This window comes from Lissotriton helveticus, chromosome 2_2 (genome assembly GCF_964261635.1).
Source record: "Lissotriton helveticus chromosome 2_2, aLisHel1.1, whole genome shotgun sequence".
Taxonomy (NCBI): domain Eukaryota; kingdom Metazoa; phylum Chordata; class Amphibia; order Caudata; family Salamandridae; genus Lissotriton; species Lissotriton helveticus.
The window spans coordinates 513,147,187-513,167,038 of NC_136060.1; the positions used below are offsets into that span (position 1 = coordinate 513,147,187).

Genomic DNA, 19,852 nt, shown 5'->3' on the forward strand with positions numbered 1-19,852 from the left:
AAGACTAAGAAAAACCCAACAGACATCAAACCACTGAAAGAGGAAAGACTAAGGCAAACCCAACAGACATCAAACCACTGAAAGAGGAAAGACTAAAGCAAACCCAACAGACATCAAACCACTGAAACAGGAAAGACTAAGGCAAACCCAAGAGACATCAAACCACTGAAACAGGAAAGACTAAGACAAACCCAACAGACATCAAACCACTGAAAGAGGAAAGACTAAAGCAAACCCAACAGACATCAAACCACTGAGAGGGGAAAGTCTGAGACAAATGAAACACACAGCAAACCACTGAAAGAGGAAAGACTAAGACAAATCCAACAACTTCAAACCAAAGTCTAATATAAACCCAACAGACATCCAACCACTGACAGAGGAAAGTCTGAGACAAGCCCAACAGACATCAAACCACTGAAACAGGAAAGACTAAGGCAAACCCAAGAGACATCAAACCAATGAAAGAGGAAAGACTAAGACAAGCCCAACAGACATCAAACCACTGAAAGAGGAAATACTAACACAAACCCAACAGACATCAAACCACTGAAACAGGAAAGACTAAGGCAAACCCAAGAGACATCAAACCACTGAAAGAGGAAAGACCAAGACAAACCCAACAGACATCAAACCACTGAGAGGGGAAAGTCTGAGACAAATGAAACACACAGCAAACCGCTGAAAGAGGAAAGACTAAGACAAATCCAACAACTTCAAACCAAAGTCTAATATAAACCCAACAGACATCAAACCACTGACAGAGGAAAGTCTGAGACAAGCCCAACAGACATCAAACCACTGAAACAGGAAAGACTAAGGCAAACCCAAGAGACATCAAACCACTGAAAGAGGAAAGACCAAGACAAACCCAACAGACATCAAACCACTGAGAGGGGAAAGACTAAGACAAGCCCAACAGACATCAAACCACTGAAAGAGGAAAGACTAACACAAACCCAACAGACATCAAACCACTGAAACAGGAAAGACTAAGGCAAACCCAAGAGACATCAAACCACTGAAAGAGGAAAGACTAAGACAAACCCAACAGACATCAAACCACTGAAACAGGAAAGACTAAAGCAAACCCAACAGACATCAAACCACTGAGAGGGGAAAGACTAAGACAAACCCAACAGACATCAAACCACTGAAAGAGGAAAGACTAAGGCAAACCCAAGAGACATCAAACCGCTGAAAGAGGAAAGACTAAGACAAACCCAACAGACATCAAACCACTGAAACAGGAAAGACTAAGACAAACCCAACAGACATCAAACCACTGAAAGAGGAAAGACTAAAGCAAACCCAACAGACATCAAACCACTGAGAGGGAAAAGTCTGAGACAAATGAAACACACATCAAACCACTGAAAGAGGAAAGACTAAGACAAGCCCAACAGACACCAAACCACTGAAACAGGAAAGACTAAGGCAAACCCAAGAGACATCAAACCACTGAAAGAGGAAAGACTAAGACAAACCCAACAGACATCAAACCACTAAAACAGGAAAGACTAAAGCAAACCCAACAGACATCAAACCACTGAAAGAGGAAAGACTAAAGCAAACCCAACAGACATCAAAGCACTGAAAGAAAAAAGACTAAAGCAAACCCAACAGACATCAAACCACTGAAAGAGGAAAGACTAAGACAAACCCAACAGACATCAAACCACTGAGAGGGGAAAGACTAAAGCAAACCCAACAGACATCAGACCACTGAAAGAGGAAAGACTAAAGCAAACCCAAGAGACATCAAACCACTGAAAGAGGAAAGACTAAGACAAGCCCAACAGACATCAAACCACTGAAACAGGAAAGACTAAGGCAAACCCAAGAGACATCAAACCACTGAAAGAGGAAAGACTAAGACAACCCCAACAGACATCAAACCACTGAAACAGGAAAGACTAAGGTAAACCCAAGAGACATCAAACCACTGAAAGAGGAAAGACTAAGACAAGCCCAACAGACATCAAACCACTGAAAGAGGAAAGACTAACACAAACCCAACAGACATCAAACCACTGAAACAGGAAAGACTAAGGCAAACCCAAGAGACATCAAACCACTGAAAGAGGAAAGACCAAGACAAACCCAACAGACATCAAACCACTGAGAGTGGAAAGACTAAGACAAGCCCAACAGACATCAAACCACTGAAACAGGAAAGACTAAGGCAAACCCAAGAGACATCAAACCACTGAAAGAGGAAAGACTAAGACAAACCCAACAGACATCAAACCACTGAAACAGGAAAAACTAAGACAAACCCAACAGACATCAAACCACTGAAAGAGGAAAGACTAAAGCAAACCCAACAGACATCAAACCACTGAAAGGGGAAAGACTAAGGCAAACCCAACAGACATCAAACCACTGAAAGAGGAAAGACTAAAGCAAACCCAACAGACATCAAACCACTGAAAGAGGAAAGACTAAAGCAAACCCAACAGACATCAAACCACTGAAAGAGGAAAGACTAAGACAAACCCAACAGACACCAAACCACTGAAACAGGAAAGACTAAGGCAAACCCAAGAGACATCAAACCACTGAAAGAGGAAAGACTAAGACAAACCCAACAGACATCAAACCACTGAAAGAGGAAAGACTAAGGCAAACCCAACAGACATCAAACCACTGAAAGAGGAAAGAGTAAAGCCAACCCAACAGACATCAAACCACTGAAAGAGGAAAGACTAAAGCAAACCCAACAGACATCAAACCACTGAAAGAGGAAAGACTAAAGCAAACCCAACAGACATCAAACCACTGAAAGAGGAAAGACTAAAGCAAACCCAACAGACATCAAACCACTGAAAGAGGAAAGACTAAGACAACCCCAACAAAAATCAAACCACTGAAACAGGAAAGACTAAGGCAAACCCAAGAGACATCAAACCACTGAAAGAGGAAAGACTAAGACAAGCCCAACAGACACCAAACCACTGAAACAGGAAAGACTAAGGCAAACCCAAGAGACATCAAACCACTGAAAGAGGAAAGACTAAGGCAAACCCAAGAGACATCAAACCACTGAAAGAGGAAAGACTAAGACAAGCCCAACAGACACCAAACCACTGAAACAGGAAAGACTAAGGCAAACCCAAGAGACATCAAACCACTGAAAGAGGAAAGACTAAGAAAAACCCAACAGACATCAAACCAAAGTCTAATATAAACCCAACAGACATCAAACCACTGACAGAGGAAAGTCTGAGACAAGCCCAACAGACACCAAACCACTGAAACAGGAAAGACTAAGGCAAACCCAAGAGACATCAAACCACTGAAAGAGGAAAGACTAAGGCAAACCCAAGAGACATCAAACCACTGAAAGAGGAAAGACTAAGACAAGCCCAACAGACACCAAACCACTGAAACAGGAAAGACTAAGGCAAACCCAAGAGACATCAAACCACTGAAAGAGGAAAGACTAAGAAAAACCCAACAGACATCAAACCACTGAAAGAGGAAAGACTAAGGCAAACCCAACAGACATCAAACCACTGAAAGAGGAAAGACTAAAGCAAACCCAACAGACATCAAACCACTGAAAGAGGAAAGACTAAAGCAAACCCAACAGACATCAAACCACTGAAAGAGGAAAGACTAAAGCAAACCCAACAGACATCAAACCACTGAAAGAGGGAAGACTAAGACAAACCCAACAAACATCAAACCACTGAAACAGGAAAGACTAAGGCAAACCCAAGAGACATCAAACCACTGAAAGAGGAAAGACTAAGACAAGCCCAACAGACACCAAACCACTGAAACAGGAAAGACTAAGGCAAACCCAAGAGACATCAAACCACTGAAAGAGGAAAGACTTAGACAAACCCAACAGACATCAAACCACTGAAACAGGAAAGACTAAAGCAAACCCAACAGACATCAAACCACTGAAAGAGGAAAGACTAAAGCAAATCCAACAGACATCAAAGCACTGAAAGAAAAAAGACTAAAGCAAACCCAACAGACATCAAACAACTGAAAGAGGAAAGACTAAGACAAACCCAACAGACGTCAAACCACTGAAAGAGGAAAGACTAAAGCAAACCCAACAGACATCAGACCACTGAAAGAGGAAAGACTAAGACAAGCCCAACAGACATCAAACCACTGAAATAGGAAAGTCTAAGGCAAACCCAAGAGACATCAAACCACTGAAAGAGGAAAGACTAAGACAAGCCCAACAGACATCAAACCACTGAAACAGGAAAGACTAAGGCAAACCCAAGAGACATCAAACCACTGAAAGAAAAAAGACTAAAGCAAACCCAACAGACATCAAACCACTGAAAGAGGAAAGACTAAGACAAACCCAACAGACGTATTACAACTGAACGAGGAAAGACTAAGGCAAACCCAACAAACATGAAACCACTGAGAGGGGAAAGACTAAAGCAAACCCAACAGACATCAGACCACTGAAAGAGGAAAGACTAAAGCAAACCCAAGAGACATCAAACCACTGAAAGAGGAAAGACTAAGACAAGCCCAACAGACATCAAACCACTGAAACAGGAAAGACTAAGGCAAACCCAAGAGACATCAAACCACTGAAAGAGGAAAGAGTAAGACAAACCCAACAGACATCAAACCACTGAAACAGGAAAGACTAAGGTAAACCCAAGAGACATCAAACCACTGAAAGAGGAAAGACTAAGACAAGCCCAACAGACATCAAACCACTGAAAGAGGAAAGACTAAGGCAAACCCAAGAGACATCAAACCACTGAAAGAGGAAAGACCAAGACAAACCCAACAGACATCAAACCACTGAGAGGGGAAAGACTAAGACAAGCCCAACAGACATCAAACCACTGAAACAGGAAAGACTAAGGCAAACCCAAGAGACATCAAACCACTGAAAGAGGAAAGACTAAGACAAACCCAACAGACATCAAACCACTGAAACAGGAAAGACTAAGACAAATCCAACAGACATCAAACCACTGAAAGAGGAAAGACTAAAGCAAACCCAACAGACATCAAACCACTGAAAGAGGAAAGACTTAAGCAAACCCAACAGACATCAAACCACTGAAAGAGGAAAGACTAAAGCAAACCCAACAGACATCAAACCACTGAAAGAGGAAAGACTAAAGCAAACCCAACAAACATCAAACCACTGAAACAGGAAAGACTAAGGCAAACCCAAGAGACATCAAACCACTGAAAGAGGAAAGACTAAGACAAACCCAACAGACACCAAACCACTGAAACAGGAAAGACTAAGGCAAACCCAAGAGACATCAAACCACTGAAAGAGGAAAGACTAAGACAAACCCAACAGACATCAAACCACTGAGAGGGGAAAGACTAAAGCAAACCCAACAGACATCAGACCACTGAAAGAGGAAAGACTAAAGCAAACCCAACAGACATCAAACCACTGAAAGGGGAAAGACTAAAGCAAACCCAACAGACATCAGACCACTGAAAGAGGAAAGACTAAAGCAAACCCAACACACATCAAACCACGGAAAGAGAAATGTCTAAGACAAACCCAACAACATCAAATCACTGAAATGGGAAAATCTAAAACGAACCCAACAGATTTCAAACCACTGAAGGAGGAAAGTCTAAGACAAACCAAACACACAGCAAACCGCTGAAAGAGTAAAGACTGACAAACTCAACAACATCAAACAACTGAAAAAGGAAAGTCTAAGACAAATCCATCATCATCAAACCACTGAAATAGAAAAGTGAAAGGCAAACCCAACAGACATCAAAACCACTGAAAGAGGTAAGTCTAAGACAAACTCAACAGACACCAAACCACTTAAGGAGGAAAGTCTTAGACAAACCTATCAGACATTAAACTACTGAGAGAGGAACATCTAAGACAAACCCCACTGAAAGGAAAGTCTCACACAAAACCAACAGAGATCATACCTCTGAAAGAAGAAAGTCTAAGACAGACCAAACAGATGTCAAACCAATGAAAGAGGAAAGTCTAAAACAAACCCCGCTGACATGCATAAAGAACAGATGGTCCAGTGTATCCACTAACTCTAAGACTTTGAGCGTAGAGATGGGTCATTCAGGGAAATGTTTGGCTATTTATGAAAATCAGTCATTCGATTGGTAATTTTACTTTGTTGATCAACATTTATTTAAAGAAGACCCTGAGTGTCATTAAAATAAGGATGTTCGACAAAGGCAAATAAGTGCTTCCCCTATCACAGGATGAATGTGCCATCTACTGAAACATGTGACATGTGGCCAGTGACTTCCATCAGAACTGGAGAGCCTATGAATTGTGAAGGTGTGATTCAAAGCAAATCCTAACCAAAGCTCAAACAAAGTCAGGGGCGGCTCCTCCACTAGGGCGGAGGAGCATTGCCCCACTGCTTTCTCGCAGTGCGAGAAGCAGAAACATAAAATGGTAAAACTACCATTCTATGTTTCTGCTTCTCGCACTGTGAGAAAGCAGAAGGGTTTGGTTGCAGGCGGGTGGGCAGGGCTGATGTATGAGCAGGGCACGGGAGGAGTGGTGCCCACTCCTGAGTGAGCATGACTGGTTTGGTCGGCCCTCTGAGGCCGCCCAAACCAGTCATGCGCACACTGCCCTTTCTGCATGCAGGCTGCAATGCAGTCTACATGGAGAAAATGGCCTCCCCATAGGCGCCTGGCTGGGCGGCGTCCCCACCAGTCACAACTCTGCCATTGCAGCATTGTGATTGGCTTAGGGAAGGGGAGGGAGGCTGCCTGCTTCCTGTTCCTGCCGGAGGCAGGTGTGCAGGAACCAGTGCTGCAGCTGCAAAAAAGCAGGACCCAGCCCGGCCGGTGGACTGGTACATTTTTTTATTATTCATTATTAAATTTAACCCCACGGCCCACCCCGCCAGCAATTAATGCCGGCCGTGACTGAGCAAAGTATGTCCAACATACAGCAGTCGATCAAGCAAAGTGTTGCCAATGTACAACCGAAGGCCAAGCAAGGTGCACCCAATGTAAAATCAATAATCAAAGGCCCCCCAAAGGATTCTCAATGTATGACTGAAGGCCAAGCAGTATATTTATTAGTAGGGGTGCACACCTGCTGTACTCCTGCTTGGTTTAAAAAAATAAATAAGGGGTGCTGGAACATACAAGAGCTGTCAACTCTTGTTTCTAGTAATACCTGGTTATAACAAGCATCAAGGCTTGACCTAGTTGCGCACACTTCACCTGGTGTGCTGACACCAATATATAAACCAATTTTTAGCAGTATATAACAATATTTATTTTCGTATTTTCAAAAAGTATTTTTTAACACAAAGACAATTTTTCAACATTGTACTTTACATTCCCAATGTGTCAATGAATTGTTCATACAATCATTGTCAACCCTCAAATATATGTACAAAAAACAAAATGAATATTAATAGACATTTTCGCAATTTCATTTGCTGTTGAATGTTGGCGCCCAATGCATTTCGGAACTGAATGCAGTTCCTTCCTCAGGGGATAATCTGTGAATGAAACATATAATAGACCATGTTTGGCTCAAAAACACTTCACATATCCATGTGTACAACCCAAAGCAACCATTCTGTGGATTTTTTAGCATGCTGATACCCAATGTGTGTGTAATGTGTATCCTACCTTCCTCTATTGTACGTGAGCCTCAGCACCCAGTGTGCCTGTATAAAAAGACTGAAACCAACCAAAGACGCCAATATTTAATGCCACTCCGCTATGAATGGTTGCTCATTTCATGTTGACTACAACACTTGTATTTCCATCTCTTACCTCAACCTTACCAAAAGCTCCCATCTTGAATTGGGAATGTAAAGTACAATGTTGAAAAATTGTCTTTGTGTTAAAAAATACTTTTTGAAAATACAACGGAAGGCCATTAAGGGTTTCCAGTGCAGATCTGAAGCTCAACAAACGTATTCCCTTCGTAAAACCAAAGGGCCTACCAGTGTTCTCAACATACAACGGAAGGTGCACAAGATCACAGGCTGTCAAACCTCTACCAATGTCCAACAAAAACTAACCAGAGTGTTCCCAATGTCCACCCAAAGGTCGCTCCCAATGCCCCTCTGAGGGCCATCCTCCTGAGAAGCAACCAATAGACTCTCAGGGCCTCATTTACAACAATTTGACGCAGGGAGGCGCTGCACGTCATTTTGAAGCGCTGCCCTGCTGCGTCAAAAGAAAAGGGCAGGATGCGCTGTATCTATCAAGTACGGCACATTCCTGTCCTCTTACACTGCGCTTGCGCCCAAATGGCTGCCGTGCACCAACGCAGGCACTCTTTCACCATGGCGCAAGTCTTCCTTCGCAGAAACAACTGTTACGCCACCCCTGGGGAGGCGCAGTATTCTGACGCAGTCCCAGATTTTGCGATATGTTGTAAATCAGGGGATGTGTGTTAAAATCAATTGGCCTTGGGTGTGAACACTCACCTCCACGCCGATGGCATTCTTCCCCGAGGCAGTGTGCGGCAACGCAGTGACTTGCGCTACGTTCCCTTAGGCCATATGTACGAAGCAATGAAAACCACGCAGGGGGCTTTCCGTGGCCTCGTAGATATGGGTCTGCACTGTGCGCCACCGGAGCGTCAAGAAAAGTGAAGTTGTGGCGGCATATATTGCGGACAAAAGTCACACGTCTGTCAGGTTTCACACTATCTGCGAGGCACCCGCACACCAGCTTCTCCCATACGCTCCCACCCCAGGGCCCTCGGCTCCTTATAGGTGAGAGCTGATGGAGGGGGCCCTAAAGTGAGGCCCCCATGACATTGGGGGTCTGCGTGATGCACCTCGTACCCACCACAGACGCGGGCCATATTTGGAGACCGCGGTTTGTATGTGGCAGCCTCCTCTGGAGTTCCTTACATGCGTACATTGGACAATAGAAACCCACCAATGAACAGACACACTCCTCAGGTGCAGGCTCCATGGGGGAGCAGAGGCAGCCTTACCTCCCGAGTCCAGGAGCTTCAGGTCGTTCCGCTTCTCATAGGTGAAGATGGCCCTGCGCAGAGACAAAAAGAGGCATCAGAGGGGGTTCTGGGTAACCGGCTTCACAACACTGTCAGCTGTGTCACACATTCACGTTTCAATACTTCTTACATTCTGTTTGCTTTCGATACTTGCACAAGTGCCACCATTGCCCACGTAACGTTTGTTCTTGTGTTTGAGTGTCCTCCATTTATTGCAGTCTTATACCTTGCTTTACTTGTACTTTGTATGCTTTTGTAACCTGCACACTTGTCACTTTTTCCTCCTGTAATGCACCGTTTGCTACCTCTTGTATTTTGTTGGCTCACGATTGTCATGTTTGCCTGATGTAACTTATTGTTTGCTTTTGTAATTTGTTCACTTGTAAGATTCCCCTCATGTATCAGTTCTGTTCCTATTGTGAAGCGCTCTGACGCCTCCGGGGAAAGTCCGCGCTATATAAAAATGCATAAAATAAAAATAAAATTAATAAATAAAATTCCCAAAGGTACATCAGAGACCAGGTTTATTGCATCATGAACGTCATGTCCCAAGCCTTGCTACCATACCGCTCCTCCCACAGCACTCTCTGCAAGGTGTGGTAAAAAGAGAGATTTTTTCACTTTATATTTTGAAGATCTATTGATATTTATAATATCAAATTTTTTCAGAGAGCGTGCTTTGTGTAGCCTGACAAATGGATTGTATTAATAGGAAAGAGAATCTTTAACCCCGCCCCTCCCACCCAATGTCCAACCATAGTGGGGCACTCTTCTCTGCGTCATTCTGACATCATCAGCCCAGATACCCTCAGGGGTGAAGAGCAGCACTTTATAAATATCTGATTGAGTGATTGATTGATTGATTGATTGATTGATTAGCCGATTATGAGGCTGATAGTCACTCACTTCTGCCCCCTGACCCATTCAGTCCAATCACACGCCTCATGGATCCCACTCTCACTCAGGCCCCGCCTTCTCCTGAATCAGGGCAGGTCCTGGCCTGGATTAGGCCCCTCCCTCTGCCCCGAGCCTCCTCGCGCACTCTTACGACAAGAGGTCAAGAGGTCATTTTCAGGCATTCTTCAGTGACGTCATTCCCTTCCACAGGGAAGGGAAGTGGTAGAGTTACCAATCCCAGAACAACATGTGGGTGGCTGAGACTACACATCTATCAATCTTTTGGTATCTTAGGGGGGCCTCGGGCCCCCCCCTCACTAACTGCCTGAGGTGATTGGACCCTCAGCTTCATCGCCTCTAGCTCAACAGCTGCCCCTCCCTCTCTCCCTCTCTCTCTCTTTCTCTCTCTTTGTCTCTCTCTCTCCCTCTCTCTCTCTCTCTTTCTCTCCCTCTCTCTCTCTCTTTCTCTCTCTCTCTCTCTCTTTCTCTCCCTCTCTCTCTCCCTCTCTCTCTCTCTTTCTCTCTCTCTCTCTCTCTCTCTCTCTCTCTTTCTCTCTCTCTCTCTCTCACTCCCTCTCTTTCTCTGACTCTCTCCCTCCCTCTCTCTCTCCCTCTCTCTCTCTCACTCCCTCTCTTTCTCTGACTCCCTCTCTGTACCGCTCTCTCTTCTCCCTCTCTTTCTCTCTCTCTCTCTTTCACTCTCTGTTAGAAATGGGATCCCTGGCTGGCCAGGGCTTGTGCCAAAGTCAGTCAGAGACCACCACTTCCACGTCAGGGCAAGGGAGTTACACGCCAAGATAACCCCTGCTCACCCTCTAGGTAACGTGGCGCGAGCAGCAAGGCTAAACTCGGAGGCGATGTAGGCTAAGTACTTGCGCACGCACCCCAGCAACAACACCCAAGGCCCACCACAAAGGAAACTCCACACAAGGTTATATGTAAAAATAGCCTTTGTATTACACCAAAACACATTAGATAAAAACACACACTTTACAATGTGCCAACTGGCACGGGCAGAATTTACAGGGGGATATGTACAAGACAGGGCCACCTGGACCACTGTCAGGAATCAGCACTTTTAGAACTAGAAATACTGTTAGAAATAGCACGTTGTAGATCATGGAATAATAATCACTTTAACACACAACCAGTAACCACTGGTAACCAGTAAGTACCACCTACGCAACCCTAACCACCTCAGGAGAATATTAAGCAGGGAACCAGGACCTCACAAGGAACACCTGCACTAGGAGAAAACAACCACCTAAGTATCACCATTCATTTAGGGGTATAAGCATAGGAACATTTTACACATGATGCATCACAACATTCAGAGGTGTAGAGAAGGAAAACACATGATGCATAAACATACACAGTCAGAGGTGTAAGAACAAGGCACATGATGCATCAAAACACATTCAGAAGTGCAGCACAGGAGAACACATGATGCATAAACAACACATTCAGAGGTGTAAGAACAAGGCACATGACACATTAAAACACATTCAGAGGTGCAGCACAGAAGAACACTTTGCAGAAATCACATTAGCATGAACACATAACCATACCCAGGCCAACTGGCCTTGTTGGGGCTAGGACGCCCTGTGTCTCAAAGTCAGGGGGGGCCTACACGTAGAAGCTGCCCACTAGGTGCTGGGCAGCTGAAGCAACACTGGTGGGGACAACGTTGGAGCCTCACAGGCTCTGGCGAAAGCACTCGAGTCCCCCTGAGCCTCTCGTGGGCTCTAAAACAACTGTGGGGCCCTGGAGCCTCTCTCTGGGCTCGAACTACTAATGCCCCCTGAGCCTTTCAGGCTCGAAACGCAATGTGGGCTGTGAGCCTCTTGGGCTCAGGATAACACAACTGTGCCCCCTGAGCCTCTCAAAGATAACTGTGCCCCCTGAGCCTCGTGGGCTCTCGAAACAACGGTGGCGCCTTGAGGAGCCTCTCATGGCTCTGGAAAACAAATGGGCACCCGGAGCTTCGGGGCTCTAGAACCAATGCCCCACTCGTCGGAGCGGCCCTCTGCCAACTGGGGCCGCTCTAAGGGAAAGGAAACTGCCCCCTTGAAGGTGGAGCCTCACTGGCTCCTGCTGCGGAATGCCCCCGGAGCCCTCCGTGGGCTTTACGACAATAATGCAGGGGCCGCCCGGGAGACCAACTGAGACAGCCCGCACTCACCGGCTGGGGGGGCGGCGTCTCCTCTCCTGCGGCGTCTCCTCTGGGCGGCTCTCTTCCTTGGCGGCGGTAGCGCTTGGCGGGGCTCTCTCTCCTCATGGGAGACCCGCATTCACAAGGCGCCCGCTTCGCTCTTCACCCGGTCCCCCATCTCGGGACCGGGACTTAGAGTGGAGCCGTGATGCTCCTGGGCACAACGGTATCCGGGGCTCCCTCCTGGTCACGGGAGCCCCGAGACGCTCGCGCCACTTCCTGCTTCAGGGGCAGGACTTTGGGATCTCCTCGGGCCGGCAGCCAATCCCAGCGCGGCCCGGGGAGGACGTCACGAGGGGTCACGGGCCAGCGGCAGTGAACTCGGGGAGACTACGAGGGGTCGGCTCCCTCGAAAATGAGGCAATAATTCATAAAGCGAGGTGGGCACTCGCTGGGGGCCCAGAAACCTTCACAGGAACGGGGCAAATGCCGGGTGGGCACCGGCTGAGATAAACAGCGCTCCCAAGTGCTAGGTACACGAAAAGCGCTCTCAAGCGCTAGGAGCCAAAGGAAAGCGCTACCAGGCGCTAGGGCAACAGAAAGCAACAAAGTCCTTGAGGGGTCCAAGACCTCAGCAGTCCAGGGGCTGGGCAGGGCCCAGGGAGGCAAGCCTTCCCCTGGGCCCCAGCAGCAGCATGCCCCTGGTAGATTCGAGTTGGGAACAAGAACATTTTAGAAGGAGACACAGCCCCTTTTTATACATTGAATTCCTTTGTCTAAAGGTGCAGGGTGGGGGAAAACCCAGGCGTAGCTGGTTTGGGAGTACTCTTGATGTGCTCAGCCCCTCACTCTATTCACTGGCAGAGCTAGGGTCGTTAGATGCACCACAGGGGGCGGAGCCAGCATTGTGTGGGGAAAGCCCAGCCCTATTCAGGACCCAGGTGCACCACTCCCTCACATCACTCATGCTAATCTCAACACTCACCACCGGGCAGACCCATCATGACTCATGGAGCCTGGCACCCCAGCCAGCTCCAGCCAATCACACGCCAGCACCTTTACAGCACATGCACAGCCATGTCTAGAAGTGGCACTTCCACACTAGACACATACACGCGGAAAACATCATTTCGCAGCATTCAATCACACGAGTCCGCACATACCAGACTCGAGCCTGCACACCCCACGCATCAGGAACTACCAGGTACACATACATTCCCCATAAATTCCTATGGGAGGGCAGGCCTATCTCACCACATGCACTCATAGTGCGCACGCACTTTCCACTGGGACACAGTGAAAGTGCGCAGAAACCAAAAATCACCATCACCCGGTCACCATTAAAAGCAAAAAGTTTAGGGGTGAACCTGCCAGAAGGGCCAAGTCCAACACTCTCTCTCTCACTCACTCTCTTTCTCTAACTCCCTCTCTCTCCTTTCTCCTGCCTGCTTCCCTTCCTTCCTGAGCCCCTCTTGCTAACTATCCTTGCCCACCCTGTTCTGTCTGCTGAGCCGCCTCCTCCTCTCACTCTCAGACCTCTGTAGCTTTCCTTCTGTCTCAGCCTTCGCCTCTGAGGGCCACAGCTGGAGCCAGGGTCTCTTTGGGGTGTACCCTTTAAGCGGGTGATCTCCAGAACAGTGGACAGGGGGATCCTAAAAGAAGTGGGTGGAATGTCTCATGGATTCTCTTATGGGTTATCTGGGGCCACCCGGGGTTTAGGCTAGAGGGACCCTTCCATGGACCCCTCCTCTGCGCTCTCTTCCTCTGACAAGGATGTGTTGTCCACTTCGACCACTCTTCGTCCTTGCACCCTTGGCTGTTTCCACACTTTTGGGGGTACGGGATGTGGAGAAGTCATAGGGAGCAGATCAGCTACCCAGCAGAAGGGATGTGGGTGCGATGCCAGCGGGGGCCACTTCTCACAATCAGAGCCCGCCATACTTTGAGGGGTGTGGGCCTGGCACCTTTTAAGATGGCGGCGCCGTGCTGAGGTCCGTATCGGGGACTTCCTTTGGGAGCGGCCCACTGGGAACGGCTTAATACTGATTCTGCACTTTTACTCTCCCCATCCTTTACTCCCATAAATGTGTCTTCTTTACTGCACTGGTCAATGCCGACCCTGGGAGATTGTTTCCAATAAATGCTGCCATATACCTGCCAATATGACAGGTGTTTCGGTCACGCTTTTTTCAGAAAACACCCTTTAAATCACGTTTGGTCATCTTTTCTTCAGGAAACCTCCCTTTCATCGTGCCTCATGGAATTAACACTCTCAACATGGTGCAGGCATTGTTTTTCCTTATAGTCTTTGCCTCCTCTTCAAATTTTTCTCAATTTTCTCAAGATTAACACTGAATTTTGTTTCATGCAGTTTGTCATAATGCCTCTCAGCCCATGAGTCTCGTAGCGCTTCGAGTGAATACATTTCTACTACTAGTTATTTCTTTCTGTTCAATGAAGAGAACTTAGGGCCTTCCTTTACACTACAATCCTTGGTCCGTCTCACTAGACCCTTTAGCATATGGGGGAAACGAGAAAGCTTAAACTTAACGGTTCACAGACTAAATTCACAATCTCAGAGTTTCAATGCTCACAAGAAATGGAGGACTCTACAACCGAGAAACCAGACAATGGTCCTGTATCCAACTGAAAACCCTCTACGTCTACTAAACTACCATTGGGATCTAACAAATGGCCTAAAAAGGATCCTCCTTTTCCAGTTAAACCATCCTCCTTATCAATGGAAGTAATACTGGATGAAATGTGTGCTTTAAATCCCATTTGTGGAGCAAACAAAGACTACTTTACAGCATCTATTTGACAAATGTTCATATTTGAACTAGGCGTGGATGTGAAATTCTCCTCCGCTTATGGAGGTTGTGGAGTTTTTCCCTCTCCGCGTAGCATACGGAGTTCCAAAAAACTCCACAGGGTGGAGATTTTTCCTTGCTCATGCTCTCCAATGTTAAATTGGTGAGCACAAGCGAGGAAAATCTCACTCCAGACCCCCTCCCTGCAGGATTTCTCACATGCAGGTGGTCACTGCTGCTCACGTTGAAAAAACTTCAGTTTGCGTCAAGGAAGCTGCAGCTGTAGTAGAACATCTACTCAAGCGGCGGAAAGAGGCAGCACCCTCTTGCGCTGTGCGTGGTGCCATTTGCCCTGATTTTACAGCATGGGACAAACACCCGATGCTGAGATTCAGCGAGAACGGACCAATGTAATGCACTCCACTGCTTGTGGAACTTCACGTATCCTGGCAAAGTCTTTTAGTCACTTTACAGAGTTCCGTGAACTCTGCCCAGGCCTACATTGGGCACCCATATATCATTAGTAGAGCAGAAGGTTGACGACTTACAGGATACATCTTTGTGTATAGCTCATCTAGAATCAGCAATCTCTACATATACAGAAGATCTTGAAAATTGGAATCAAAGAAACAATCTCCAAATCTATGGGCTTTCTGAAGGAACTGAAGGTCCGATCCCATCACTTACTTTCAAACCTTTCTTCCATAACTTCTGGATTTACCTCCTACCATGAATTTGTTCAGTTTTATACACATTTATATATTCCAGACATAAATACCTCTCCATCAGACATATCTACTTTCTTACAAAATATTGATTCTCCACAAGCGCCTCATGTATATTTTACATCTTTAGAGAGGCATTTCACTTTGACTAACATCATTAACACAGAAGCTCTTATTAAAACGGGAAAAGCCAGTGGACCACGTGGTTTTTCATTGAATTCTATGCCCAATTTGTGAAAATTCTTCTTATATATCTTCTACTTTTTATTTTTATTATGACATAAGATGCTCTCAGGGTATCTTTCAGGAAGCAATGATTTGTTTATTTCCAAAAGATAACAGATATCGTAATTATTGCAAAAACTACCAACCCATTTCTTTAGCTAACACAAATTATAAGATTCTTGCAAATATACCAGCCATGCTTATATACCCCATTTTCCCAGACATTATTGATGTAGTACAATCTGGCTTTGTCACATGCAGACTACTTTTTTATAATGCCTGTGTTTTCTTCAACGTCATTGGTAATGCTTTTTCGTTAGATTTTCCATTGGCCACTATGACCTGTGACACCAAGAAAGCATTCGACAGGATTGGATGGGTCTACATGTTTGCAGCACTAAAATGGATTGGTTTACCCCAAAAATGTTTTAGCTTAATTTCCTGACTCTACTCCGGTCCTAAATCTGCCATTTTTGTTAATGGTATTATATCTGATAATTTCCCCACACTGAGAAGAGTGTGTAAAGGTTTCCCCTAATCCCCTCTCATTCATCATTGCACTGGTACTTTTATTTTATTTTATTTATTTATACAGGATTTGTAATGCGCATGGCTGCTTCAGCGACGAGGCGTCCCAGCGCAGCCAGAAACCAGAAGAGAGACAGGCAAACTCAACAAGCAACAAATATCAGATAGTGGGGAACAACCATGTTTTTAGGGACTTCCGAAACGTCAGAAGATTAGGGGTGGCTCGGATGCTTACTGGAAGGTAGTTCCACAGTTTGGCTGCCAAAAGGCCAAACGAGCGACCCCCTGCCCTCGCTTTCCTTACTCGAGGGACACAAACCAGACCATGGTTGGCAGAATGCAAAGCGCGCCTGGGCAAATAGGGCTTCAGTAAACCCGATAACCCCATAGGGGCTTAATGCCTCGGAATTTTGTGCGCGATGCATAGCACATTAAACTGAATGCGGGCTTCAATTGGCAGCCAGTGCAACTTCAAGAGCACCCGGGCCACTGATTGAGATCTTGGGAGTGCCACTAGCATACGTGCTGCCGCGTTCTGGACCCTCTGCAGGCGTTTGATTCTAGCTTTATTGGCACCTAGATATAAGGCATTGCCATAATCAAGCGTCGCAAGAATGGAGGCCTGCAAGATGGTTTGACGTACTCTGGGAAGAAAGAAGCCAAGCAAGGGCCTGTTTCCTCTCAAGAGCCCAAAGCAAACTGCGGCAACAGCTCTTGTCTGCTTCTCAAATGTTAGTCCGGTGTCAAACCAGACACCCAAGTTCTTTACCGTCTCCTTCGGTGACGGCGCGGGTTTCAGATGATCAGGCCACCACTGCTCTGACCAGAGCTCCTGGTCCTTGCCATACAGTAGAATCTCGGATTTACTGGCGTTAAGTTGGAGGCAGTTAGCCTTCATCCAGTCCGAGATAATCGATAGATCCTCCTTGAAATTCTCCAGGTTGGCACGACATTTTTTAGAAAAAGCGATCACCAGCAGGGTGTCGTCTGCATACGACACCAAGGACAACCCCCTGCCTCTGGCCACCTCCGCCAAAGGTCCCACGTACAGATTGAATAAAAGTGGGCTCCAGATGGAACCTTGAGGTACCCCCCAGCACAGGGCGTGTTCCTGAGAATGGAAAGGCAGCACAGACACTTGGAACGACCGCCCAGCCAGGATGGAGCGGATCCACTCCAGGGCATCATCCCTAATTCCGACCGTCCAAAGACATTGAAGAAGGATCGCATGGGACACCCTATCAAAAGCGGCGCTTAGATCCAATAGGACCAAGGCTGCAGAGTCACCTACATCCAGCCTGCTTCGGATGGATTCTGTGACCGCAAGAAGAGCTGATTCCGTGCTGTGTCGGGGGCGAAACCCATGTTGGGATGGGTCAAAGATGTTATGCTCTTTTCCTGACTAAAATTCAACAATATCCCAATGTTTCCAGTTTTCAACTTGGAAAAACCACATTCAATTGTCTGTTTTTATGCAGGTAATATTCTTTTGTATTGCTCCAATCCATCTTGCTCTGTTCCATCTTACATGGAACAGTTTTCTGATTTTTCATGCTTGTCAGGTTAAAAGCTAAATATTGATAAATCGGAAATACTCCCTTTAAATATTCACTGTACCAAACAACAATTTGGTTCTGTTGATTTCACCTGTCAATCACCTAAAAAAAAGGTCTTGAGGATTATAGTTTGCAAGTAACATCAAAGACACTATTAAATTAAGATGTTGATCGTATCACTAAAACTTTCAACGATTCAATTACCAGATGGAATCCATTATTTCTCTCTTGGTGGGGTAGATTGGACTCAATTAAGCTTATGTTACCCCTGATATGTTATACAACATTTCAATGATCCCAACTCAAATCCCAAATTCAGATTTTTTTAAAATTGACACCCTAATCTCCCCTTTCTAATGAAAGGGTGAGAAATCTCGGATAGCATTTTCAACTTTAAAGAAAATCCAATCTGAAGGAGGCTTCAATTTCCATACTTTCAAACAATATCATCATGTCTTTTCCTTGAAACAATCTTCTCATTGACTTCATCCTTCTGACTCGTCCCACACTCCCTTATGGCTTCAGCTGGCAAAATCCCTTATAGAACCTTTTAACTTTGCAGAATTATTGTCATTACAACTTATATGTCCCATACACCTGTCATCACACACTCACACCATTTCTGTCATAACTACATTTTTTACTCACGCATTTCTTCCCGATCTTCTTCAACAATCTATCTGGCACAATCAAAGCATCCAAATTAATAATCAGGTCCATCGATTGGAAATTTTGGAGGAGACCCTCGCCGGTCGGACAGACTCACGCCAGGGTGGGGACCGCGAGAGACCCTCGCCGGCCGGACAGACTCACGCCAGAGTGGGGACCGCGAGTGACCCTCGCCGGCCGGACAGACTCACGCCAGAGTGGGGACCGCGAGTGACCCTCGCCGGCCGGACAGACTCACGCCAGAGTGGGGACCGCGAGAGAGGCTCGCCGGCCGGACAGACTCACGCCAGAGTGGGGACCGCGAGAGACCCTCGCCAGCCGGACAGACTCACGCCAGAGTGGGGACCGCGAGTGACCCTCGCCGGCCGGACAGACTCACGCCAGAGTGGGGACCGCGAGAGACTCTCGCCGGCCGGACAGACATGGCAAGGGGTCCTCGCTGGCAATCACACCCCCTCCCAGGGGCTCCAGGACTGTGTGATGGACCCCCGAATCGGGGCCCCATCAGTTTCCAGTCCAGGGCCGGTGGGGCCGATACCTTTCGGTTCAGAGTGCGCTGTGAACTGTAGAGTTGTGGGCCCTGGGCCCACATGTTACTAAAGGAGTGACACGGACGGAGTCATAATACTTACTGAACTGGCTACGAGCACGTGCACCCGGGCACTTTTATTGACGAGGCCACGTCACTCGTGGCACCCGTGATGGATGGGAGTGGGGCTGCAGTGTGTCCAGCCCTCGAGGGAGTGCGGAGCACTAGAACGTGTCCCGCAGGACGCTACATCCACCATGGTGGGCGGAGTGTAATGTTGAGGCCGAGTGGGGATCCGTGGACCCCCGGCCACGTGAGCACATATTACACACACTGACACAAGATCACACGGCGCGACCGGAGAGAGCAGAGAAGTACAAACATGAGACTCCCAAGAGCGGTGCCAAGGCCTCACCCACTGGGACACTCAAGGCCTTCCTGCTTCCGGTCGTGACCTGCGCACAAGTCTTGCACTATTTGCACGGTGTCTTTTCCTTGCCCTTGGCCTCGGGTCAGACGAGGGGGGGGGGGGAGGAGTGGGGGCCCTCCAAGTCGAAGGAACACTTCTACACTCCTTACCTGTCCCATGGGTTAGCATTTCTGATTGGCAAAGATGGTATCAGCCACGTGACCCTCCCCTTCCCCCCCGCCTCACCAGGGTGGACCAGGCTCGTGCCTCCAGCCACCGAGGCAGGTCAGCGTGGACGAAGGAAAAACACAGACCAGACTCAGCAGATATGACAAGAAGCCAAGTTAATTGCACCGCATTCCTGGGGCGACCTCTGACCCCGGCTCGCAGCAC

General features: G+C 47.0%; 1 protein-coding gene across 2 annotated transcripts in view; it reads right to left on the reverse strand.

The window, feature by feature from the left end:
• The window catches only part of LOC144821588 (uncharacterized), a 669,657-nt gene that overhangs the window by 485,266 nt on the left and 164,539 nt on the right, over nucleotides 1–19,852 (reverse strand). For both annotated transcript variants that reach the window (XM_078678797.1, XM_078678798.1), the window contains one exon: nucleotides 8,939–8,991. In XM_078678797.1, the coding sequence (XP_078534923.1) occupies nucleotides 8,939–8,991 (53 nt within the window). The remainder of the gene's footprint in view (nucleotides 1–8,938; nucleotides 8,992–19,852) is intronic.